Raw genomic sequence first — 27,015 nt, forward strand, 5'->3', positions numbered from 1 at the left:
TAAAAATCAATCAATCCCATGCACACATTTTGGGGGCAGTGGGGAAGGTGGATCTCTAGAACTAGATTTAATGGGCAAATAATGGAGAAACTGGATTTTTGTCTTGTGTCTGTCTGTCTGTGTACCTTTCTTTCTCTTATCTGTTCTTCCTGGAGTGGTGGGTGGGAGAGGGCGTGGATGCTTTAGATTCAGGATTATATTCCTTTAGTGTAATACTGGAAATTTTGTTGTTGTTGTTGTTGTTAGTTGCGAAGTCGTGTCCGACCCATCGCGACCCTATGGACAATGTTCCTCCAGGCCTTCCTGTCCTCTACCATCTTCTGGAGTCCATTTAAGCTCATGCCTACTGCTTCAGTGACTCCATCCAGCCACCTCATTCTCTGTCGTCCCCTTCTTCTATTGCCCTCAATCTTTCCCAGCATTAGGCTCTTCTCCAGTGAGTCCTTCCTTCTCCTTAGGTGGCCAAAGTATCTGAGTTTTAGCTTCAGGATCTGGCCTTCTAAAGAGCAGTCAGGGTTGATCTCCTCTAGGACTGACCGGTTTGATCGCCTTGCAGTCCAAGGAACTCGCAGGAGTCTTCTCCAACACCATAGTTCAAAGGCACCTTTCTAAAAAAAGTTTATAGCACTGGGGTTACTGGAATTAATTACAATTTTCTCTTATTTCAGAGAATTGTGGAATAATGCACTTGAACACTCTCTGCTTGTGAACCAGAGGAAGACTGCTTTAAAGAATGTGAGATAAATTTAACTTAAAATGTGGTTAATATAGCAGATAAGTCTATTTCATGTACTGGATACCTCAAAAAGTGATTAATAAGGACTGGGAGCAATCACCTTGCTGTTGCAAATGTAATTTAGAAGTTGAAAGATTAACTCACACATCTGCCCTATTATTGTCACATTTGGGCTTGAAATTCACAGAAAAGTTAACATGACTTTAAATTGATTAAACAGTCAAGTTCAAATCAATTTGCTAGTTAAGAGAGTGTATGTTCCATTTGGCTATATCTCCAGCATTTGGAATCAATCAACATAAAAATAAATGGATTTCTCCTGCAGCGAAGATGTCCAAAAATTACTATTACACAATTGTAGAAGGACAAATCTACACCTGATTTGCACCAATCAATTCTCATCAACATATGATCAGTCAACACATGATTTATCTAACAAAAGACAAGGAAGAAGACTTTTAGACAATCTATTCAAAATATTTGGGAGTTGTTTTGCTCTATGAGATAGATTTCCAGTCTTTTTCTTTCCTTTTTTTTAAGGAGGGAAGTGATAAATTATGTTATTTTATTAACTCTGTTGGTAATTTTCTTTTTTTTAAAAAATAGGGTAGCGCTATTTTAAAAAGAAGATGCAGCATGTCTTCACATTTTCCCCAATAATGGAGCTCAGAAAAGTAGCCACACTAATCTACTGCAGCAAAGGCAATTGAGAATCTCACGACAGATCAAAGATATTTATGGGGGCAGAGGTTTTCCTGGGCTAAAGCCCATTTTATCAACTAAAAGGCATATTTTCTAAGCTGCATGTTTTCATGATTTAGAAGTGTTTCAAAATTATTTAGGAACTGTTTTATCAAACATAAAACATAGCATTAAAAGATTTGTAGGTTGTGAACTGTAGAAAAAGGAATAATCACACAATATAATAATCCTATATTCTTGCAGGATGTAGTACACAATCCACCACTGAGCCTTCTATCCTGCTCACCAAATAAGTCTTGGATTTGACGTATGCTTTCCTTTTCCCTTTCAAAGGATACACTTTAGAAATTCCCAAAGGTGTTTCCTTGGTAAGGCTATGAAGTAAAAACCTAGACACATTGAAGAGTGTTTCAGGTAAGTAGTGATTGAAGGGTTCTTCCTGCAGTGGAAAAATAAAAGTTTATTCCCAGATTTCTATCTTACACACTGAGGTGCAGCAGTATCGATCTACGAACAGATGATCATAAAGTACACAAAAGAAGTTAGCTGTACCGACAATCCCACACCGATCTCCCCATGACAGCAGGCAAGCAAATATGACATCAGTTAATTAACTCAGGAAAGCTTGAGGGTCAAAGAGTGAATTGTAACTATGTAAATATCTTACAGTGCATTTGTGGATGAAGTGATAGGCATGATAAAGTTCTGCCAAGTGCTGGAAGTGGTGAAACTTCTTTAACATTTCAGTCTTCCTCTCCTCATTGTCTGAAGGAGGGAAAGGCAATATCAGCAGAAAACCTCTGAACAGTTGCCAACCCAATAATGAAAGACTTATGCTGAAAGAACCTTGCATTAATGCTCCTAAACAAATGTGCCTCCAACCATAGCTTTTATAGTTAACTTTACACGAGATATTGTAATTTAAGACAGGAAAATCGAGGCGCAAATTGCATTGAAACATCATAGCTGGGTGCTATGGCTAACAATGGAATACATTTGCCTTCCAGTTCTAGAAAATCAAACCGCAGAAGTTACAAGCAAAGAGAACCAACATCTTCCAACTCAACATTTGGATTTAAACAGCACTTTGCTGTCCTCTAGCACAGGACGTTTCAACCAGTGGTACGCGTACCACCAGTGGTACTTTGGCACCTGGCCGGTGGTACGTGACCATCCTAGACAAGTGTAGCGGGGGAGAAAAATGAGCTGAAGCGGCGGCAAAACTGCACAAGCCTGAGGGAGAGACACCTGGAGCTGCAGGGCCATCAGTGCTTGGCAGAAGCCCAGGATCGCAACGTGCAGCTATAGCTGATTGACGTTTCTGCAGGGCTATGGGGGCTGGGCAGAAGCCCAGGATCGCCGTGTGCTTCTGCAGGATTGCAGGGGTGAGACAGAAGCCCCAGGATCAGTGCTTCCAGCACACATGGAAGAGAAAAGGAGGGGGTGAGAGGAGAGGCCATAAAAGGAGGTTTTGGCAGGAGGGGGAGAGAAAAAAAACACAATGGGGGAAAGAGAAGGGGACTGCAAAAGAGAGATGGAGAAGTGCAGCCTTGGGAGGAAACAACTGGAGGTGCACGGAAGAGAAAAGGGGGGGAGAGAGAGGAGAGGCTATAAAAGAAGGGAAGAGAAGAGAGGATATAAAAGGAAGGAGAGAAGAGAGGATATAAAAGAAGGGAAAAGAAGAAAGAATATAAAAGAAGGGGAGAGAGGATATAAAAGGAGAGAGAGGAGAGGATATAAAAGAGGGGGAGAGAAGAGAGGATATAAAAGAAGGGGAGAGAAGAGGATATGAAAGAAGGAGAGAGAAGAGAGGATATAAAAGTAGAAGGGGAGAGAAGAGAGGATATAAAAGGAGGGAAGAGAAAAGAGGATATAAAAGAAGGGTAGAGAAGAGAGGATATAAAAGGAGGAGTGAATCTGCTTTCTCCATTGACTTTGTCAGAAGGTTGCAAAAGGGGATTACATGATCCTGGGACACTGTGACCATCATAAATATGAATCAGTTGCCAAGCATCCAAATGTAGATTGACCCTGGGGTTACTGCAACGGTCATAAGTGTGAAAAATGGTCATTAAGTCACTTTTTCCAGTGCCGTTGTAACTTTGAACAGTCACTAAGCAAATTGTTGTAAGTCAAGGGCTACCTGTACTTTATCACTTTTCCCCCTTTTTTTGGTCATCAAATTTTTCACACCTTGCTAGGTGACTGGTGGTACTCAAATATTGCCATATCCTAAAAGTGGTACAATCTGTGAAAAGGTTGAAGAGCCCTGCTCTAGCACACTGGTACACGTGTTTACTTAGAAGCTAATCCTGCTGAGTTCAGAGGGAGATATTACTAGTTAAGTGAACAGAAGAACAGCTGTAATCTTAGCTCAGTGTACTAAAGACTACTGATCTGTATCTTATGTGTACTTGCACAGTGTCACATAATAAAAGACACTCTACTTCAACCTACCATGTTATAATGGTAAAAACGTGCTTGGACCTAATTTCACACTAAAGTTCAGCCACAGGTTAGTTAAGAGATAAGGGACAAATTATTTTCTTCTGGCTCAGGCCCAATTTTGCGATACAGAAACTATTGAAATGATTACTGTCTCTTTCAGAAAACTGTTAGATCAGACATGTCAAACACAAGGCCCGGGGGCCAGATCTGGCCCACGAAGTGGTTTCATGTGGCCCGCGAAGCCATCCTGGAAACAGTGAGGGAACGGCCCCCACTGCCTTGGCCCTGGCCCAGAGACCCTCTTTCTGCCAGAGACCCTCAGATCTGTCCCACTCCTGCCTAGGCCCCCATAGGCACCCTTGATGCGAACGATGTAGAGCTGGCCACGCCCACCCAGTAGGCCATACGCACTCTAGCCACGCCCACCCAGTAGGCCACACCCACCCGGCCCCCTGAGGCAACCGCAATGCTGATGCGGCCCTCAATGAAATTGAGTTTGACACCCCTGTGTTAGATGAATAAGGAAAGACAATGTCTCACATGAGCTTAATATCACCTATGGAAGGACAGAAAATGGGGGAACACAGTGGGTTCTATGCTGATCAGCTATTCTCCACATCATATGAAAAAATAAGATTATAATACATATAATCTAAAAACTGAACCGGTAAGAACCTCTCCCGACATTCCCCACCCCAGAGATCCTATATAGTGTAATTCACAAAGAACATTCATCGAAGTCCTCAAGAGTATGCCAGAAATGTCTGACATGCTCTTGAGGACTTCGATGGATGTTCTTTGTGAACATTGTGAATGTTCTTTTGTGTTTTCATGCGCGAATAGACAGAAAGTAAACTTGCTAGCATTTCCTTACCTTGAGCTATATCTAAACACTGCATGGACAACATCCAGTAATAATATCCTGCATCATTGAATCGGCTTTCTACCACAGCATTGTGAGTTAATTGTTCCAACACTTTAACAGCTTCAGTCTGTCTGCCAGCTTTATGGAATGCTACAAAGGGGAGTCAAAATAAAGAAAACTGTGATTAAGCTAATGAGCTTGACTAAAATTAAGAAAAAGCACCAAATCTAAACATCAACAACAAAGCATCCAAAAGGATTATGTTCTTCTGGTTTTCTACACGCTGCAAGGAAGTTTAATATAGTGCTGCATATATTTTTAAACAGAAGTCTTGTGGATTTTGTGATACCCCAAGCTTCCTAAATGCATAATCTATCAAGCAAAGAAGCTGCACAATTTCTAGTCGTTTGCAAGAGTCTCTTCTTGGTTCCCGATACGTATCACTGAAACAAATGAAGGGTGAATATCAGTATGAATTGCATTTGCTATTACGGTAATAGTAAAAGCCAGGACAACAGGTTGGATATTTCAAGCTAAGTGGATAATAAAATCAGTATTAATGACTTCTCACAAAGCAATATTCTAGGTAATCTGTGAAATCTAAAGTGACCTTGGTGTGAAAAGGGGCACACATTTAACTTTATCTCGTACTGACTTCACAACTAAAAGCAAAATGGCTGATCTATTGGGTGTCCCTGGCAATTACAGAATGGCAGACCGTTTCACAGCTTTCCAGCAAAAAGAATAAAAATTAGGTCTGATCCTTTCACCAATATAAACCCAGGGATTTATATTCCACACCAGCAGCTACTTGTTTTCCCTTAAACATTATGCCTTATATTCAAACTGTTACAAAAATAACAGTCCCTTTGCAATTTAAACTCTGTCCCAGTATCCCATACAATTGCATTTTTTGTGAGCTGTAGGATTGCTTTCATGGCCCTTAGGATGACAGTATGCTATACAGCAACACTATTTCCACACAAAATTATCAGAAAACTAAATAAATAAAATGCACTAGCCCTTTGATGTAAGTTCAGAGAACCTTAAACTGAAGAACAAAACAAAAATCTATTTTAAAAGAGATGAAAACCATGCAATTTTCAAAGCCTAACTTAGATCTCTCAAGTTCTTCCAAATGCATACGGCACGTTTATAAGGAATACATCCAATGTATATCACACAGAAATAGCTGCTCTATAAAGTACATAAAATAGGATTCTGAAATGTACCTCGGAAAATATGAAAGCTATTCCCAAGTACACTAGTGACTAGTCTCTTGATAAGCTAGAATATGAATATTTATATATACAATACCCTTTAATCATAAAAAGTATGAGCACTGACTTTAGTTTATTTAATAAGAGGTACCCTGCTATGTGAATGCATAGAAACACTTTGCTAGATATAAATGTAGTATTGTAATAAATTATTTTAAACAAATTGTTCTTAACTAATTTCTTAAAAGAACTTAAAATCTTCTCCATAAATATTAATAAATCATTTAGATCACGGGTGTCAAACTTGATCGCGTCTTGTGACGTATCATGAGGTATTGCAATGGGTTTTTTGCCTTTGCGGAGCCGGGGTGGGTGTGGCCTATGTGTGACGCATCCAGCCCATGGGTCGCCAGTTTGACACCCCTGATTTAGATGATTTGCCTTTTAATTAAAATGTTAAATCAGTCGTCAACAGACACAGGAATAAACCACATTTACATACTATTCAAGAGACAATAAAAAAATCTAGGAAAGAAACAAAACAACAAGAACACGTCCCCCTCAGCATCCAACACTCAGATAAGCAGGGATCAGGCAAAAAATGATATCTTAAGCAAGTTATCACCACAGGGAAAACCACACACACACACACACACACACCAAAACTACTTTATATAAATTGATAGCAAATCCCACACTCACTCATACTGATTATATTACCCAGGTGGGCAATGAAACTTCTGCAAGCAAACAATCAAGTCAAGAGAGTAAAGTAAGCGGTTATATTTATTTTTACTTATCAAATTTCTATACCACCCATCTCGCCTAAATGACTCTGTCACTTCAACTCTGAGCTACAGATGTTCTCTTCTATTGAAATCAAATATTAATATATCTCCCAAATAAATATTGTGCTTGTTTTTAGGGAAGTACCTAATAAAGTTTGATTATACCAACTTAATAATAGTAGTAGTATTGACAATACCAGTAGCAATATAGTCTTACCTTTTTGAGCCTCTTCAAATCTATCATTTTCTGCCAGCCACTGAGCATACGGAACATAGACATCATCTTTAAATTCAAGGTGCTTTTCACACAAAGCAAAAGCCTGAAGTATAGAATAGGTTCGTGCTTAGGAAAATAATTACAGTGTAAAAATGCAACTGAATATTATTCAGAGATTTCAGGATTTATTTGTAGCCCTGAAAAGCTACAAAAGCTTGGCATCTAACATACTGATGTCACAGCTCACTAGGTTACCTATATCATTCACAATTAAAGAAACTGTCAGATGGCAAATTTCTCAGGCAACTGGTTGATTTATTCTTAAAACATCATTATTGCAAAATGGATCTTAACTGTGCTACTGCATATGCAGACGGTGAATTGATTCTTTCATTGCTGATCCTTATATAACCCAATGGCTAACCTGCCCATGTAAAAAGGAGGAGTTATCAACAGACTAACAATACAAAATAAAATAAAAAATCTCCCTAAAATAAATCCCTAAGGGAGCCCAAGAAAAAATGAGGACCGTGACCAGTTTGTTCTGCATAGCATTTTATGTTGCCTGTGACAGGTAGACTAATTCCCATCTCCTGTCATTCCTGCCAACTTTTCTCTTTTCAAATACAGGTATTCCTTGAGTTACAACCATTTCTGCAGTGACTGTTCAAATTTATGGTGGCATCCGCACATAGGGACCTACAACTGGTCCCCGAAGTTATGGCCATTGCAGCACCCTCAGGGATTACTTGATCAAAATTTGGGCACTTGGCAGCCTGCCCATACCTATGACCGCAGGGGCACTTCAACTCCCCCGACCTTGCCTATCTCCCCCAATGTGGCTTTGGGTTGCCTGCTGGGGCAACTGGGGCACTGCAGCTTCACAATGCACTGCGATTCAGGTTTAGGTTTAGGTTTAGGTTTTATTTAATTCAGGGGTTTCTTGTAGCTCCAGAGTACTGGTGCACCAAGAAACTCCCAACCCAGGATGCAGGGCAATCAAAAAGGCTGAGATGAGGGAGATAGGTAGGAGGGAAGTTGAAGAGGAGACAAGTCCCTTCTCTTACAGAGGTTCAAGGCTGGGAGGAACCGAGTCCAGAATGGCTTGGCTTGGGGGTGGGTTCTTAATTAACAACTGTCAAAATTCAGATAATGGTGGCAACGTGAAGTGCTGTTGCGAAGTGATATGGTCACATGTCTTTGTGCTTTATGACTCCATCACTTAGCATTGGAAATCCTGACCCCAATTACTATTGTAAGTCAAGAATTACCTGTACACAAGTCTTTTTGGCAAGAAGATGGCCATTTCTTTGTTCACTAGGTACCTAAACTCTGACAACCAGTGGTGGGATTCAGCCAGTTCGCATCACTTTGGCAGAACCGGTAGCTAATTTTTTGTTGTCCAGGCCCAGAATGGACTTCCGGAAGCGGCATCCACACAGAGAAACAGTTGTTCACATATTTGAATCCCACCACTGCTGACAACTGCCATTTTTTTTGTTTGTTTGTTTATATGTACTGCTACCCATCAACCAGTATAGAATAAGTCCTTGCAGATTTTTTGGCAAGAGGTATTTGACACCGCCTGCTTCCTAGGGCTGAGTGCGTGATTGGCCTAAGGTCACCCAGCTTTGAAGCTAAGAAAGGACTAGAACTGATGGGGTCCCGGTCCCTTGCCTGGTGCTTCCAACTACTATACCAAACTGGCTCCCTTATTGGATTAGAATAGCTTATTTCAATATAAACATTTAGTAGACCAGATTTCTGGTACAGGATTTTAACTTTTATGACTGGTTACCTTGCTTCCACTTCTCTTCTGTCTAGCAATATAGTAATATTTTTATTTGGCACGCACTTATCTTTCCTTCCGTAAATATTTATTTACAGTTAGGTTACTTTGTTAATGTATGATTTCATCATCTAAAAGATTTTCTATCCTGATGCTTAAAATGACTTGGAAATGTTTTACTTTGTTTAGTTAATTCTACCTAAAGGAAGATGCATGGAAGCAGATTGCCCTTTCACTCGCAGGATATTTAGTATCTTGAGTCTAGGAAACATCTTCATTTCATGTTTAAAGGGAGAGGATGTTAGCTAACCTATTTTAGTATTTAAATGCTGTCTTATTGGCTTAGCTTACAAAAAAGTCAGGGGTCTGGTGTTGCATGATCCCCAATACAATTTTTATGTTAAAAACTCCAATAAATATTGTGTATCTCTTGAGGAAGCAGGATAGAAAATCAGAAGGATGAGAACGGACTGCAGCATTTTGTATGAGAGCACGCAGATTGGCCAGAATCCTGAACAAAGGCTCTGCAGTGAAGGATCTGTCTGCAAATTGAAGCATGTTAAAATGCATGCAGAATTTAAATAGAAAGGGGGATTTTGTTCATACAATGTAAAGATTTAAGGCTACATAGGCATCAGTACTGAGAAGTGATAAATGATTCCCTTAGAGCAGACATGTCAAACACAAGGCCCGGGGGCCAGATCTGGCCCACGAAGTGGTTTCATGTGGCCCGCGAAGCCATCCTGGAAACAGTGAGGGAACGGCCCCCACTGCCTTGGCCCTGGCCCAGAGACCCTCTTTCTGCCAGAGACCCTCAGATCTGTCCCACTCCTGCCTAGGCCCCCATAGGCACCCTTGATGCGAACGATGTAGAGCTGGCCACGCCCACCCAGTAGGCCATACGCACTCTAGCCACGCCCACCCAGTAGGCCACACCCACCCTGGCCACACCCACCCGGCCCCCTGAGGCAACCGCAATGCTGATGCGGCCCTCAATGAAATTGAGTTTGACACCCCTGCCTTAGAGTGAGCTGCATTTACCTCATCCCACTGTTGAGTTTCCACATAGAGTTGTGTCAAGGCCTTCAGATCACCAATCTTCATATAGGTTTCTGCAGCATACCCATGGTTCAATAACTTTTTAAAATAATAGGCACACTTCGTCAAAGGTTCTCGTTCTGCTTTATCCAGCTTTCGAGCAATATCAATCAATCTTAATTTTTAAAAAAGAAGAAGAAATCTAGCCCCGTTATTGTCTATAAGTCTTCCTAATTCTTACTATACACATGCACTTATACACGAACACACACACACGCACACATACACAAACACGCAGGATGCTGCCAGAGATGCAAGCAAACAGCTAAACAGTGCTGTTTACATTTATACTCCATCAGTTCTTTGCCAAACCACAAACCTGGAACTGCTGCAGGACAAAAGCTCTTAACTAAATAAATTCACATTCTAACGTCTGTAGCAGAGACCCCTTTATTTAGATTCCATAATTTGCAGGCTCAGTGAAGCCTCTGCGCCTTTTTAAAGGACTCTGTGGAATCTTATTAAATTCTGAAGACCAGCATCTTATAGTCAAAGTACGCCACATTTTCCAAAACGTGTTCGGAAGCCTCTGAAATCAACATTAAGCAACTCGGCATTTTTATCTGTTGAATAACTGATACTCTACAACTATGTCTGACCCTGAATGGTATAATCTGCATCTAAGATTGCAACTGCTAGATGATGTTTCTGAAAAGCTCTACTTGCTTGTCCTAGGCACCAGCTGCGTAAATGCTGAGAGCAACTCTGAACTTAGGCTTTTGGGAAAAGAAGCATGTTAACTAAACAAAACAAAAGAATGTGCTGAAAGAGACATCGTAAGCATTTCAATCACATCAAGATACAGGCTTTGCAAGAGAGCTGTGATAGCCTGGGGTAGCCAAAAATCAGGATTTGGGTTTGTTTTTTTAATTTCCCTAAATTTAATTTTCATTATTTTATTTAATTTATATATTTTATTATAAATAAATAATTAATTTTATTGGGTCTAGCAGCAGTTTTTCAGACCACAGTACATTTTATTGACAGACATAGGTTTTTCTGAGCTGTAACATTCCATCAGACGCAAGCGAGTGGCTATAGATTGAGTGGGCAGAAGAGAAGGAAACCAAAGGGGTTATGCAGATGTGAAAGGGGATTCCAAATACCTGATCAATTAACAACTGTAATATCTTTTTAAAACTATTCTGAGAAGCCTGTGATGGGTGCAGTATACATGAAAGCGAAGTGGACACCTGGGTTTGTTGCAGGGTCGGATTCCCACGTTAGCATCATTGTCCTGTTGTTTCTTATTGCTTGTGAGAATGCACTTCAGGTTGGGTGGTTTCTTTTTGAAAGCATAGGCCTACCACTCCGTGCATGAGAAAATGTAAATATCACTGTCCAGTATGGGTTATAGCACATTAATAATGCGTCTGAGTGGTTTGAGCTATATGAGCTGTAGGTGAAAAGTAGTGGTGACAAGTAGTATTGTTATTATTGTGTCTTTTTAATAGCCTTTCCTCCCTGGGAATCAAGTTTCTCTTCTGATTTGTCTAATGATCTAGTTGAGTGGGTAGTTCAATTTCCTGAGTTCCTGGCTTAATTCCATCAGTTGACTATCTTTGTCAAGTGCATCAGAACAAAGCAACTGTTGTGGATGAGCAGTTGTGGATAACAGGCTTGATTATGTATTCAGGATGGAAAGGGAAAGCATGGAGATGTGCCTTGTGAGATGCAATTTCCCATATAACAATGTGTTATAACATTTGTGTTCTATTATGTGGTTTTGCACTGTATCAAGGAGGTGAACCTACTCTGTAGATAGTTCAAGGCTAAGGTTGATGATGAGGTGAAAGTTGTCGAAGTCATGATAGAGTTTGATGAATGATTGATGGAAATGTCATCAATGAATCTCAAGTAAAGAAAAGGTTTGTGGGATGGGGGGGGGGAGAAGGGGTAAGAGTTGAGAAAGCATTGTCCCAGGTCAGCTATCACAGCTGCCACAGGCCCCAACAACTACACACAGAAGGTTAGAGGTGCCTTCATCTGCCAGCAGTCCCCCTTTGGTTTCTACATAGGACAATCAGAACAATCTTTGCACAAAATAATTAACACCAGGAGTCAAAGCAAGAACAAAGTAATACTGAAGCATTTCAACCTCCCAGGGCGCTTCATTATAGATCTCAAGGTAGCTATTTTAGAAAAAAGAAAGCTTTAATAGCCCAATTGAGCAAGAGATTGCTAAACTCATCCACATCAAAAGGTTTCAAATGTCTCAGAAGATCTCAACAAGCATAATGGTTTTACAATTGCTAATTGATACTTGTAAATCTGTTTCACATGTAGCTTGCAACTGCACAACCGTCTTGGTCTTCTCTCTCCTCCACTTGCCATTGAAATGCAATTCCTGTATCAATCTATAGCCGTGTCATTGCATCTGATGAAGTAAGTTGTAGCTCACAAAATTTCACGCCTTTTAATAAATTTTGTTTGTCTGAAAAGCCTCTTCCTGAAATCAGGATAGGGGGCAGTTATTTCAATAGTTTTATATTATTAATTTGTGTAGCATGTAACACATTTGGCCGAGTTCTAATTCTAACATTACTGAACTTTTTCACAGAGGCTAATATAGGACTCTCTACTATAGTTCTCCCCTCCCTCCGTATAAAGTACTATACCTACACATTATAATCACAGGAAACAGTGGGAACAAATAGCAATATTTCTCTTGAAAACATAATAGCATATTTCTCAGAAAGACAGCAAGACATACATATCAACCCAGCCTTGATCTCCGCTGATTTCTATGGCCTTCAAATGCTCCCCTGCGGTCATGTACATCTCTACTGCTGCTTTTGGTTCATTGATGTTCTTGGCCCAGTCTGCTTGCTTTGTGATTAGCATCTTTGTATCTTTGGGGTCCCCAGAGCCAAGGAATTCCTGAGGAAGTAAATGAAATGATATTTTTAATTAAGCGTTTGCCTCAATTAGCAGTTGCAACTCAGTATCAACTGGGGGGGGGTAACTAAACTGGAATTTAAGGGCAAAGAAGAAAAGCTGAAATGTCTACATCATTTGATTACTGTAGATTTAATCATGACTTTTATCACAAAGAAAGTGGGTTGGAGGGGGAACCATTCAAAGTTGAGACAGGAAAAAAATTCATGTATAGAAAAAGCAGAATTTCGTTTTGATGCTTGAGGGGAAAAATGCAAATGAAACATCAGTTTTTGATTGCTTTCGGTAATTTGCCAAAGATGACTTTTCTGAGTAAAGTTAAGTCTTAGCGATATTATTCTTTAAAATGCTCACTCTCACAATGTGCCCATGGATTTATCATGAATCTGAATAAAAACATGTTGTGTACTTAAGAGCATAGTCAACAAAACTTATGGAAAGAATTAGCAAACTAGGAAGGGTGGAGTACTGTATCTGACCCATGAATTTCAGGGTAACGAATAATGTTTTACTGAAGCTCTTTTAACGGGGATTCTGAAGAGTACTGGACTGTGAGGAGGAATATCTTTTCTCAAAAGGTAGTAGCTCAAAAACAGAGCATGCTAAAGTCCCAAAAGCAGTCTCTGCCATAATCAGGGATGCTAAAACACTTGCTTAAAACACTGGAGAGAGCCCTGTGACTTAACCATGTATGACCCTATGGAGCACCTCTGATCCAGGTATTTCCAGAACAGCTTTTGGAAAAAAATGATTTTTGCTTAGAAAATCTGATGTTCTGAGTGGTCCGCTTAAAAAGGGCATTTGCCTTTCTTTGACTGTCAGGAAGCTAAATCAAGAAATGAAACACAATATTTACTTGAATAATTGGATTTGGTTGAATTGTAAGGAAAAATGTCAATTTCATGGATTGCAATTATTTGTGAGTTGAAAATAATACGTGATTGCTAAATAAATTAAAGTCACATATATATGTAGTCTCTCGAGCCGTATTCAGATTAAAGGATCCTACTATCAAGAGATAGATTTTACAACTTCAGCAGCCTAAGACTAGATGGCCTAATAATAAAGGTACAAAATCTGAAAGAACAGGTAAGCTTTGATACAATTATCCAGCGGTAATTGTAAATTGACACAAAAATAAAAATTAAGCACTCATTATGTGTGTGTGTATATATATATATATATATATATATATATATATATATATATATATATATATATATATATATAGTCTGCAGAATGAAAAAGAATGGTCAAACTGTTAAACTGTATTTTGCCTTAATAATAAATAGTATCTCCAATTCACTACTCAAGTTATGCAAATAAAGTTTATGTAAAATGAAATATTTTGGATGATATTGCAAATAAAGTTTCCATATAGGAACTAATGATACATAAAATGTATCATTAGTTCCTATATGGAAACTTTATTTGCAATACCATCCAAAACATTTCATTTCACATCCTAAACTTATCTGCCACAAGTTCTCTGAGCTGAAGCTTACCCATGTGTGGAAAATTTTGCTGGACATTAGAAATGCTAACATTCAGATATTAGCATAATGGCAGATTTCTAGTTCATGAGTTAAATTTATGTATCACCATACACAGACCTGCCAATTTTAAGCCAAATATTTAAGAGGTACTTGTAAGAAGTAACTGTTATTCCAATATATAAATGCAATTTGCATTTCAAATGAGAGCTTTCTTTTCCCCTAAGAACAAAATTCAGTAATCTATGTGTATACATGGAAATGCTTTTGTTCAGTAATGGATAAGCTTAATCTTTAATGAGTGATTAGCGATACTATCCAGTGGACAGCTTTTTTACGTATTCTGATAAGGAAAATATCATGGAAAACTTCCAAAGTCCCCTCAGCCGCACATAAAACTGTCACAATTTTCAAATACCATACAATTTTATTGGTCCCTGGGAATTCAGTTTTCAGACATACATAAAAACAACTTCAGGTCTTACTTACAGGAAACAAAAATCATTGCAGAGACTGTTAATTCAAAGTTGCTATTTGTACTGCTGTTTGTACTGTATTTTTAGTTAGGCTCATAGTGCTCTAGATTGTTGCACTTTGAAGTACTCATTTACAAAGTCCAGCAGATTTAAGAATCACGATTTGTGACAAATCTTGTTTATGCATACCAAGATAAGATGAAAGTGGAAAAAAAATCTTAGGCAATGGAGATTTTTTTTCTTATCTGCTTCATGAGACTTTTGAGAGCTGTGGTTATGATAACTTATGTGGAAGGCTTCAAGATGGATGGGCTTGGGTTATAGTATTCTAAATGGACAAAATGTACCCACTGCCTTGAAAAAAAGCAATTGTGCGGGGTATAGGTTTGGTGTAGTGAGTAAGGCATCAAACTAGAAATCAGGAGACTATGAGTTCTAGTCCTGCTTTAGGCCCAAAGCCAGGTAGGTGATCTTGGGCTGGCCACGTTTTCTCAGCCCTAGGAAGGTGGCAATGACAAACTACTTCTGAAAAGCCTTTGCCAAGAAAACTGCAGCAACTTGTTTGGCAGTCTCTGAGAACTGGACACGATTGAATGGAAGGAAAAAAAAAGAGGGAGCATAATAGTATTTTAGGTCTCACTTTTTTCTTAAATTCCTGGTTGTAAAATAAACATTCCCTTAAAATAATAAAATTTAGCCTTCATATATAATAATTAAAAGACATATATATACGACTGAACTCTTTAGGAGGAAAAAGCTGTATGCCTTTGGTGAAAATGTGTGCTACATAATTCTTTATAATTGCCTTTCAAATACACCAAAATTATTAATGAAAGGCCTTGGCAGCAAAAATAAAAGAGTGGGGGTCCTGGCCTCATCCTTCCTAAGGAAAAACCTTATTAAACCAAAGTTTAAAATGACAATACTGCTCTGACATGTGTGGTCCTAGGCAATAGACTGCAACACTGGTCTTACACTCATGCTATAACATAAGGCAAATATTACATGATGCGTAAGAAACAATAACAGTATCAAATTGATCCTTAGGGGTAAATGTTATTCCTTGAGATTTCTGAATAGGCATAAAAAAGGACGTGTGCAACAGAACTGAACAGTTTGATTCTTGGACACCAAGTCTAAGGAAGAATAAACATCCCAGGAAAAAAACGTAGACATACCTTTGCATACTCAAACATGCGTAAGTCTGTATACATATCAAGAGCTAAGTTTTCATGGCTACTTTTTTTGTACAACTTGGCTGCCTCGTGGAACTTTCCTTGGTACGCATAAATCTCTGCTAGGAACAGGTCATTGTTGTTCTCACCACGCTTCTTCCTTTCCTTAAAAAAATAAAACAAGAAAGGACAAAAATAGTTTAGTGGACATAATCAGGCAGGAAACATGACAGGCTAGAACATCTGAAAATATTAAGCTATGTTTCACAAAGCTTTTAAACTGATTACTTGCATATAAACCAATTTAGACCTTTTGACATGAACAGCACTGCTTGAAAGCTTTTCATATTAAGTCTTCCAGCTCTTTTCACCTACCCAGAACATTCCAGAAAAACTCGTAAAACACCCCACTATGAAAATAAGGAAAATGCAGAAAAGAATCTTATTTAAAACATCTGTCTATTTTATAAGAAAATTCAAATCACATTTAGTTAACATATTACTATTTACTATTCTTAACATATTACTAATTATACAATACTTTCAATGCATTTGGTGTGTGTGTGTGTGTGTGTGTATACATATATACATACATACAGGGCTTTTTTTCTCATAGAACGCTCAGAACGGAGTTGAAGCACCTTTTTTGGATGGAACCTTGTAGGGTAGGCAAGGCGGGTTATATAACATGTGTGAGTTCCGGCACCTTTTTCTTTTACAAAAAAAGCACTGCATACATACATACATATATACATGCATACATATATATACATATACATATATATACATACACACACACACACATATACATATATCCGAACACTGGGATAGGAATGTAACCATATAACCATATAACCATAGGAACAAATGCGAGGTGACTCGAAAGAATACGGCCGGTTGAAACGAACAGAGCGGTGAGTGGAGCACAGGAACGCTGATGATATAAATGCAGTCTCCCCACTCCAATGATTTCATCCTGACAACATTGGTAGTTAGCCAATGAAAGCTTGATTTTTAATAAAACTATTTTAGTTTTCTACCTTATCTCAGTGTTTGGATTTCTTGTTGATTTCAATATGCCTAGGATTCGTATTTTTAGTTTGATTAAGGAATATGAATATATATAAAATACGTGTATGTGTATACATGTTATATGTGTGTATATACATATATATATATATATATATATATATATATATATATATATATATATATATATATGTAGGTCTAGAGTCTCGGGTTTCTTCCCGCGTTCCTTTCATCTTCAGAAAGTTGTGGCGACGTTTCGATGAAATCCCATCCGTCATCATCAGGCCGGAGTATTCCTCCTGCTGCTTTCAGGAGCAATGCGTGGTCTGTCTGTTCCTTTCCTTCTAACTGCCGGTGGGGCTGTGTTCCGACTGGGTGGAGGCCGGTGGGGCTGTGTTCCGACTGGGTGGAAGAAACCCGAGACTCTAGACCTACACATACAGACACCCGCGAGAATCTACGAAAACATATATATATATATATATATATATATATATATATATATATATATATATATATATATATATATATATATATATATATATATATATATATATATATATATGTATGTATATATATGTATGTATATATATATGTATATGTGTGTATATATGTTTATATATTTATTTTCAGAGGATTATATAAGTAATGTTATTTCTTATACAAAATGAATAAATATTAGCAATCTTCAATAACCTACTAGACCTAATAGTTTTAAGAAGCTGTCAGAAGACTGCAGTAGAGAGGGGAAATGGGAAATGTCCTTTTTAAAACTTCTTTTAAGTTAAATCAGGGCTGCTGAAAATCTGTTGCCATTCAGAAATTGCTAACCACAGCCTTTTTCTCTGCTAGCCATTCAGTAAAGCTGATTGATGGAAGTTGACATTCAGTATTATTAGGAATCCTATATATTTCCTTAAAATTCACTCATTTGACATTACAATCCTATTAAATATTAACTTGCATCATATCTCAACACTATGGTTAAAAGAATATTCTAATAATAAAGCCATAGGTTCACCTGAACTAAAAGTAGGTATCAAACACTTCACAGACTAAAGGAATGTTTAGTAGTCCATTCCATATGATTAATGGTTTATAGTCCAGTCCTTGTGTGTGTGCGCACACACAATGTATTCAAAACAATAGGTGATCAGGCTCTTATATCTAAACCTAGGAAATAACATCAATTCAGTTTTAGCTGTTCACAAATATAACTCCTCCAGCCTTGTGAAATGCTGGATTTTATCTACAACAGAGTCCAAGGAGAAATCTGGAAAAAAAATACAATCCTCACTGATATGTGATGCCGTGTATTAATCGACTGAGCATGAAAGACTGAAAAATAATCAAAATTATTGACTAAGAAGAGAATAGCTTCACCCACCTAAGCCTTTTTCACAAACTAGTATTTAAGAATTTAGGCCATCAGATGTTTTTTAAGTCACAAAAACTTGTTTGACATTCTCTTTAATGTACTTAATGTTTTTATTTATTCACCATCGTTTTCATGACTATAATCTTTCCCTGGCGACTTATAATACAAATGTGTGAAAATGAATGCCAAATCACAAAATCACGTTTAGACCATTTTAAAAATAAGTCCATTAAAATGGAAATATCTAAGAGAACGAAAACAATTAAAACCCTTTTTTAAAAAACGTAAGAGCCAGAGAGAACACACATATTTTAAAGCTTTTTAAAAACAGCCACGGGAGGAAGCAGCTATATATCAGAAACACTTGACATATTCATCAGAGAAGAGTATAATACAAAAGAAGATTTGATGCTTTGCAGATCAACACCATGTACTCTGAAACATAAATGGTCTGTATGATTTAAATGATAGCTATAAAACGATATTCAGCTCCAATCCCTTGCCAGTGCTTCATGGGGATTGGCACACCAATAAAGAGAAGTTTATGACATATTTGGTGGAACACATCCCTGATCCCAATCCTTCTCATTCAATCTCACATGTCACACAACAGCCAAGTGGAAAACTGGACTACAAGACTCCAGGAGTTCAATAACTATTTCCTAAAATCAACTGTGGCTGATAACTTGAACAGGAAATAAATACTCATACTTGAAAGTGACTGTGGCTTAGTTTGACAGAGTTAAACAGTGTTCCTGGAAGAATGCCAAAATAACCATTAAGATAAAAATAATGATCCACCAGGATTGTGTCCTCATTGCCCTCTTATGTCAGCCACTTTTAGTTGTCCAAAAAAAAGAAGAAAAAGAAAAGAAAAGCCAATCCTTAAACAACTTCCACCTTCACTATGCATATTCAGAATCCACTAGAGTTGGGTGGCCACTAAAGTTAAATTACCAATAACAATTTCCATTTTCCTGTAGGATCTAAGACAATCAGGAACTTTGGCGGGCAGAGGAGCTTATGTATTTGATTTGTCAGATATTAATAAGAATGTTTTAAAATATTCCTCAACCATGTCAATTATAATGTGTTTTCTGGCAGGACATGGAACAACAAGAGAACTCTTGAGAAAGAGATGACTGGGAAAGAACCATGATGGAAAACCACTTCTGCACTGTTTCAAAAAAAAAAACTTCATTGACACATCCATAAAGTCATCAGGAGTCAAAGCTCAAAATCAAAAGAGGCTTTGCTTTCTCTATACCAAGATTAGAAACGGTATAGTGGATGTTAAATTTAACAGTTACTGTCTGTAACTCTATTGTTTGTTGGCAATCAACCCCATAGATTTTTTTTGTAATTTTTAACTGAGAACATTATAAATTAGTTTCTTCTTCGAAAGCATGGCAAAACAAGAAAAATGCAACATTGTACGGGCAGAGTTCCACTTATAACTAATGCTTTTTTCCCCCCTTCCTCACTCTAACATTGCCCCATGCACACTGAAAATTTGCATTAGAAGTTAGGAGGGGCTTCAGTCCAGATTCTGGAGGCCACTGGGAATGTAAAAGATGGAATAATCATACTGTTGGATTTACCCTCCTTCTAAATTGAAGGAACTTTACAAAACCCCTCAAACACCAGCATTCTCCCCAGTGAAAGAAATGGAAATCTTGCTCTTTTGTGACCTGCCCTGAAATGAATGATTCACTAGTAGGTTTCTAATTTACAGATTACAGATAAAATCATTTGAAATTTTTCTTAATGCACATATGGCATGTTAGTATGCGTAAGCATTATCGGAACCAAGTGATGCGGACTGCTACTTTAAGGACAATCACAGTCTTTTAAAAGCAACAGCCTCAACAATCTTTCCTGGGTATTTCTGCCATTAAGAATCAGGAAAATAGACCAGCAATCCACCTGAGTTATTTTGTTAAGTATGTTTGTATCTTTCAGTCCTCTCAAAGGCACTGAGAACTAAGGATATTTCATTTTAAAAAGCACCGTGAATCTGACTTCTAAGCCTTTATCATCAGTTCTTTGGGCATTTTACAACATTTACCCCGAAGCTGCCAAACCCTGCAATACGTAGGACAATAGTTAAATGTTTTAGTTAAAGTGATTTAAAGCACGCTTAATGTTTTCATTAACAATCAGCTCCACATTCAGAATTTGTCCTACACAGATATTTTTCTTGACTTTGAAGATGGAAACAGAGATCCTCTTTTACCACAATTATCCACCCAGTATAACAACTCCTATATTCTTTTGGGTTTTTTTAATGTGTGTTTTTGGTAGCAAAAACTACTTAATTCTGAAAACTGTCAAATTCCTCCTCTCTCCTTCTTCTTTTACCCTCTACAACAAGCAAAAAAAAAAAAAAAAAGCCAGCTACGCAGAAGTAATCATTCATGAGAACTGAAAAGCAATCCTTTCCCCCAGGAGAAAAATGGCACAAAGATTACAGGTGGTCAGTTGTCTGCTTCACAAAATCCTTCAAAGCCTCTTTTTTTTTTGCTGCTTTATTTGTATGCATCACTCATTACTACAGATCAAAACGTTCTTAACCCCTTTTTTTTTTACTCTTGAACATACCTATTCCCCCTTCAACATTCTACTAGATCAATTCTGTACTCAGCATTCTATACTCATTTTTACATTATTATTATTTTTTTTACCTCAATGCTGCTTATCAATTCTAGATAGTGAAGATCTCGCATTCGGGTAAACGCCTACTGAAACACAGGAAGAAAATATATCAATATAATATCGTGTACAGTAAATAATCACAGTTCCTTACATCTTGCAACTATTATGAATACTAAACGAAAATTACTGTTAGAGACAGTGGCAATAGCTATGATTTACTGTATGTTCTGTGCTCTTCACCTATTTTTTTTTTAAAAAAAAATTAGTCGAAATGGAGTCATTAGCCAAATATCTCTCTGCTCTACTACGTGTAAAAAGAATTATGCAGATTTGGGTTATGGTTATGGAAGTGAGGTTAAAAAGTAGCACCAGCACTCTCAAAAGCTCTGCAATTGGGAACAGAGGTAGAACTGGAACTAGAACAGGGGTAGCACTATAGCTGCATTACACTTGCAAAACAGCTCCATGTGCCACCAAAATATTGTTGGTGAGTTCCCAGAAATGATGTAGAATGATAACTGCACTGTAGGTTATGCATGAGGTGGTGGTCCATTATTAAATCATCTAATTTTATATGTCAAAGATGGATAGTGTATATAACTTTTTTTCAAATATTAGGGCAATATTAAACTTAACATGGTGGATGAGGACTAAACTCTAAAGAGTGAACAGAACAAGAGCAACACATGGATGGGAAACAAGAAAACAAAAGTTCATTAAACTTATTTAATCAACTAAACTGATTTCTCCTCAAATATTGAATCTCTTAATCCTTAGAATAATGACACTGTTCTTTCCCTCCTCCCTGCCACTTCCAGCACCACCACCACCACCACGGGGTTTTAAAATAAATTGGGCAAAGGGCAGCAGTACTTGGCGCTGCTTATACGTTGTTGGAAACCTGACATTTTGCAATCAGAATCGATGTAATGAAGGATGGAAGCGTGGTCCACCCCCCCTTCATCCTAATCAGCCAGTTTATACAGAAAGCCATGTATCTTTTCAAAAAAGGAGAAAGGAATTTAGGGCTTGGCAATCACTGCTGCTTTGACAAGGGTGGGAAACACGCATACATAAACACACATACACGCAAACACACACACACAAACAGATCATCTTCTCTCCTGGTCAGAGCACCTGGGCAGAAGACTGGCAAGATTCCAGAGTATATAGGAGAGAGAGATCAAAAGCAGGAAAATAACCAAAGGAAAGGAGGGGCTGTGTTTCCATATAACAATGTTCCCTGCAGTCTAAGTTCTTTTGCATCAAGGCTATGGCAAAGGCATTTATGAATGTTCAGCACTTTTCACGGAGTGCTGCCGAGGGAAACTGAATGGAGGAGCTAGACTAGGAAATTGTGGCAGGAAGCAAAACATAAATATGAAAAAGAAGAGACCCTAAATCCCTCTGCCTTTAAAAGAATATTAGATAGGGGGGGGAAATCTTGTCTCCTTTACCATACTTGTCATTCTCAAAAATTTATTTTGGAAAAAAATCTACATTAACACTGTTACTCAGAAGGCAGAGGAAAGAAACATGATATGGAAATGGATATGCTATCCAAAAATTTGGGGCATTAAAGCACCAATCCATCTGGAGGAAGAAAGCATTAATTAAAATGTGATTGGCTTCAGCTTGTTAAAATGGGCATTTTAGAAGTGAGGATGTGTATTTCAATTCACTTAAGTTCTTGTATTTTAAATAATGCCTAGCGATAATTCCAAATACATTTTGTAAGCTTATCAAAGGCTATTTAAGGAGAAAGACCAGTAATCATTCAATAATCATGCACATGTTTCGAGGGGCAGGTTATCACATAAAGCTGAGCATCTTGAGACTGAGCAGTGCAATTGGAAACTCCTAGTAATATCACAATATCCAACGTTCAATGTTGTGTAATAAATATCTTTTCCCCAGCTACTTCAGTGTTAATTAGAGAAGAGAAACCAACACGAAAGTTATAATCTTTCTATCACAGGGGTGTCAAACTCAATTTCATTGAGGGCCACATCAGCATTGGGGTTGCCCTCAGGGGGCCGTGTGGGTGTGGCCTGGGAGGGTGTGGCCTACTGGGTGGGCGTGGCTAGAGTGCATATGGCCTACTGGGTGGGGCATGGCCAGCTCTACATCGTTCGCATCAAGGGTGCCTATGGGGGCCTGGGCAGGAGTGGGACAGATCTGAGGGTCTCTGGCAGAAGGAGGGTCTCTGGGCCAGGGCCAAGGCAGTGGGGGCCGTTCCCTCACTGTTTCCAGGATGTCTTCGCGGGCCGCATGAAACCACTTTGCGGGCCGGATCTGGCCCCTGGGCCTTGTGTTTGACATGTCTGTTCTATCACATTCTAATAGTAGGAAAAAGCTGGGAAGTGTTCCTTTCTCTTCTCAGGCGTGTTTAGAATGTCCACTGTTGAATCCATGCATCTCTTTATCTGTACATGTAATGGAACGTGGGAATGACCTTGGGAAAAGGGGGGAAAGAGAGGTTGCCTAGGAGGCAATCCCTACAAGAGAGGCAGGTGTTCTCAGTGGCTTAATTCAGAAAAAGAAACTTAGGAAGGACCTGCCCCAATGGATTGAGCAGGTAAAAGTGATGGCATGAAGTTTTATATTTTCAGGCTTGCAAGGTTGATGTCAGCCCTCCTGAATAAACCAGAAAGCAAACACGACTAGATGACCTAAATCTATTTTATTATCACTTTACAGAATCTTGAACTGAAAGCAAACAAGTTATAAATGCTTACCATGAAGTGTTTAAGTTTATAAATATTTAGATTTAAATAAGAAAAAAATAATTTGTCACTCAAAAAGACACTGCATAGTTCATAATGACGCAGGAGTAGCTATCAATTAACAGAAATTAATGAAGATCCAAACGCACAGACAAAATTTTACCTTTTTGGCTGTTTCAAATTCAAGTCCTTCTAAAGCCTCCATAGCCAGTTCTTTCCAGTCCGTATCAGTTACACCTAAACAAGCAATCTTATAGGCCTCTTTGAACATTTTTCTTTCCAGGTATTGATACATAGGTGCTGACTGCAAATTTTCATTTAAACCAAAATAAAATACTGAGATGTTACTTGTTTTCAAATATTAAGAGGCAAAAGATAACACATTTGTATTAGATTATATATGTATACATGCAAAACGATTTTCTGCCCTTCCCATCAGAAATGAAGAAGTAAATAAACATAAATAATGTGACAAATCATTTCTTTTGCTTGTAAAATTATGTAATGCAAACAAAGCCCTCAATCAACTTAAGGAAATCAGTCTCTGTAGCAGACAAAAACTTGAAACATATTAGAATGCAAAGATTAATTGATTAATTAATTAATTAAACAAATTTATATAGCTGCCCAACTTGCAAACAGGTGACTCCAGGCAGCTTACAACATTTGACGTAGTTTGTACCTCATTGAAATCCTGGATCCATACAGTACTTGAAAGTCCATTTCTGCCAAGATTTGGGAATAGTAAATCATATTGGTTTATGTGCCTCATTGGATCAGGATATTTTTTTATGGTAGAAATTGTCAGTAAAAACATATTTTTGACAGCCGTTTCTTACAAACTGAGTTTTCTAGAAAAAAAACCTGAATATATTCCGCAATGCTATCCTTTGGCGATCTTGTTCTTTTGCCAAACTGTTCTTACAGATGGCAGTTTGTTTTCTTCCTCATACAAGCAACAGAATGTAATTACTCTATCCTCATTTACGGCAGCCTTTTAATGTTTAAAAATGTTTCCCACATAATTATCCATTTTAATCTTCTCTTCCCTTAAGGCCATGATGGTATCAATCCATAATTATATTCATATTTTTTGCACTTACTGCTCTTATCAAACACCCTATCATTTTTGTGCTATATCCAGTCCATTATTTAGGCAATAACAGGGAATTAATTTTATAAAGTCTGACTATTATCTAATCTAATAAAGACTGAGTATATGTTCCAATGATAAAATGGCATCTGTTAATGGAATGAAATCTTTGTCCCTCCTCCACACGCCCAGAATTTGCTCCTGGTGTTTATGGTATAGGATGGAAGAAAGAGAGAGCAAATTGGTAGAATGGGAAAATATAAATGCAGCCCATTGCATTACACTCAATATTTTTTCTTAACCCCTGGATTCTCTTATTTCATCTGTACTGAATTTTACTATCTTCTGTGTGACACTTTGATCTATGATTTGCAAAATTTAACATGCATCTAGTATTTTGGATCATTTTCTTCAATCAATAAATGAAGAAGTACTGTATAAAGTTTTTGACTCATTTCTGCAAATTGGTTTTCTTTGTTTTAAGATGTGTAGAAAACAGATTATCTTTTAGGTCATATTTATGCAGAAATATTGAACATTCAAAAGGGATCACAAACTTTTAAGCACCACTGTATATATGCTTCTCCTCATCTGTAAATTATTCAGGGTTGCTGAATTTCATCAAATTTATCAAGATTAAGTTACATCCAAAAATGAGTGAACAGATTCTATTCATCCAACTCTCATATTTCCTCCTCCCTCTCAAAATCCTTATGAAAGGTTTCCCAACTTTTTTAAACAGCTTATGGGATATGCAGAAAGGAGAAAAAAAATATTCTATTAAGAAGTGGCAGTGATAAATATAACCCAAGAGACTTGTGCAGCATTTTGATATTTAAAGACAGGATTTTTGGAATACATACGGACATTTGTATAGCATTTGTCTGTGACCCCTTAAAGCAGCTGGGTCTTTTTCCAGAATTGTGCAACTCTCGGACTGCAATGCAATTCCAGGAAAAGATGCATTTCTTTTATAGAGTTGCAGATTGTTAGGCACATAGCCTGTATGTTCCACAGCACCACTCTGCCTTTGAATCTTAAAACGCGGTGCAGTCTTACAACAGATATCTTCATTCGCTTTAAAATGTTTCTAAACCTTTACTTATGAGTCATCAATAATTTTTGCAAGGTAGTATCTTGTTCTTAACGGGACTGTTTTAAGCCAGATTCAATTCAAATCTTTTTTAAACCTTGCAATATCTCCTTGGTTTCTCTTCTTTTAAATAAAAGGCAGGTAGAGAATAAGTGAAATCCAAACTCTATTTGGTCTAAGTACATCCTTATATGTTCAAAGCAGCTAAATTCAAAATATCTTCTGCTTGATCTTGTCAGTTGTGCATGGACACAAACCATACATTTATATGTGGAACAAAAAGTCCAACAGAGGTGGCATTTTAACAAAGAATAGTAAATATGAGTATGAGTCATTTCACATGAATTCATAGTTTCATGGAATAAGATGTCTGGTTGAAATATTCATAACTAGACATAATGTAGCTTGTCCTTGAGTTACGACCACAACAGAGCCCACAATTTCTGTTGCTAAACGAAACATGTAAGATACTTTTGCCCCATTTTACGACCTTCCTTGCCACAGTTAAGGGAATCTCTGCAACTCTGTTAAGTTGGTAACACGGTTGTTAAGTGAATCTGGCTTCCCCATTGACTTTGTTTATCAGAAGCCACATGACCCCAGGACACTGCAACCATCATACCGTATTTTCCGGCGTATAAGACGACCCGGCGTATAAGACGACCCCCTACTTTTAAGAAGTTTTTCAAGGTTTTTTGTCTTATACGCCGGAAAATACTTACATGCCCTGCCCTCCCTGTCCGTCGCAGAGGAGGCGAAGGCTCGATTGGCCCCGCCGGCCCTCCCGCTGCTCCCGCGCTTCTTCCGGCCCCCGAGGCGCAGTGTTTCCCGGGCGGCAGGCAGCGCAGGAGGGCAGCCGCCACCCCGCCACGGCCGGCGCCCCTCCTGCTTCCCCCCCAGGCCTTGAACTTCTCCCATTCGGCACAGGGCGGGGCAGCTCCGCCCGCAGCCTCTTTTTCATGTGCCGCTTCCCTCTCACCGTCGGCCGAGGCGCGCTCGGCCCGGGCTCCCGGTCCCTCTTCCCGGCCAGCTTCCCGCCCTGTCCCTCATGGAGCTGGACTGGGCGTGCAGCCTCTCGGTGTGGCTGCTTTTCCTGGGCAGCCTGGCGGTGCGGCTCCTGCGCTCGGACCTGTTGC

General features: G+C 38.4%; 1 protein-coding gene across 1 annotated transcript in view; it reads right to left on the reverse strand.

The window, feature by feature from the left end:
- IFT122 (intraflagellar transport 122) overlaps nt 1–27,015 on the reverse strand; it is a 70,557-nt gene that overhangs the window by 18,351 nt on the left and 25,191 nt on the right. Inside the window, exons 15-23 of the mRNA XM_081320027.1 lie at nt 23,857–23,997; nt 20,997–21,050; nt 15,909–16,070; nt 12,577–12,743; nt 9,807–9,978; nt 6,977–7,079; nt 4,761–4,901; nt 2,106–2,203; nt 1,777–1,877 (exon numbers count right to left, since the gene is read on the reverse strand). Of these exons, the coding sequence (XP_081176153.1) occupies nt 1,777–1,877; nt 2,106–2,203; nt 4,761–4,901; nt 6,977–7,079; nt 9,807–9,978; nt 12,577–12,743; nt 15,909–16,070; nt 20,997–21,050; nt 23,857–23,997 (1,139 nt within the window). The remainder of the gene's footprint in view (nt 1–1,776; nt 1,878–2,105; nt 2,204–4,760; nt 4,902–6,976; nt 7,080–9,806; nt 9,979–12,576; nt 12,744–15,908; nt 16,071–20,996; nt 21,051–23,856; nt 23,998–27,015) is intronic.

This window comes from Vipera berus, assembly GCF_964194415.1.
Source record: "Vipera berus genome assembly, chromosome: 2".
In the NCBI taxonomy this organism is placed as follows: Eukaryota; Metazoa; Chordata; class Lepidosauria; order Squamata; family Viperidae; genus Vipera; species Vipera berus.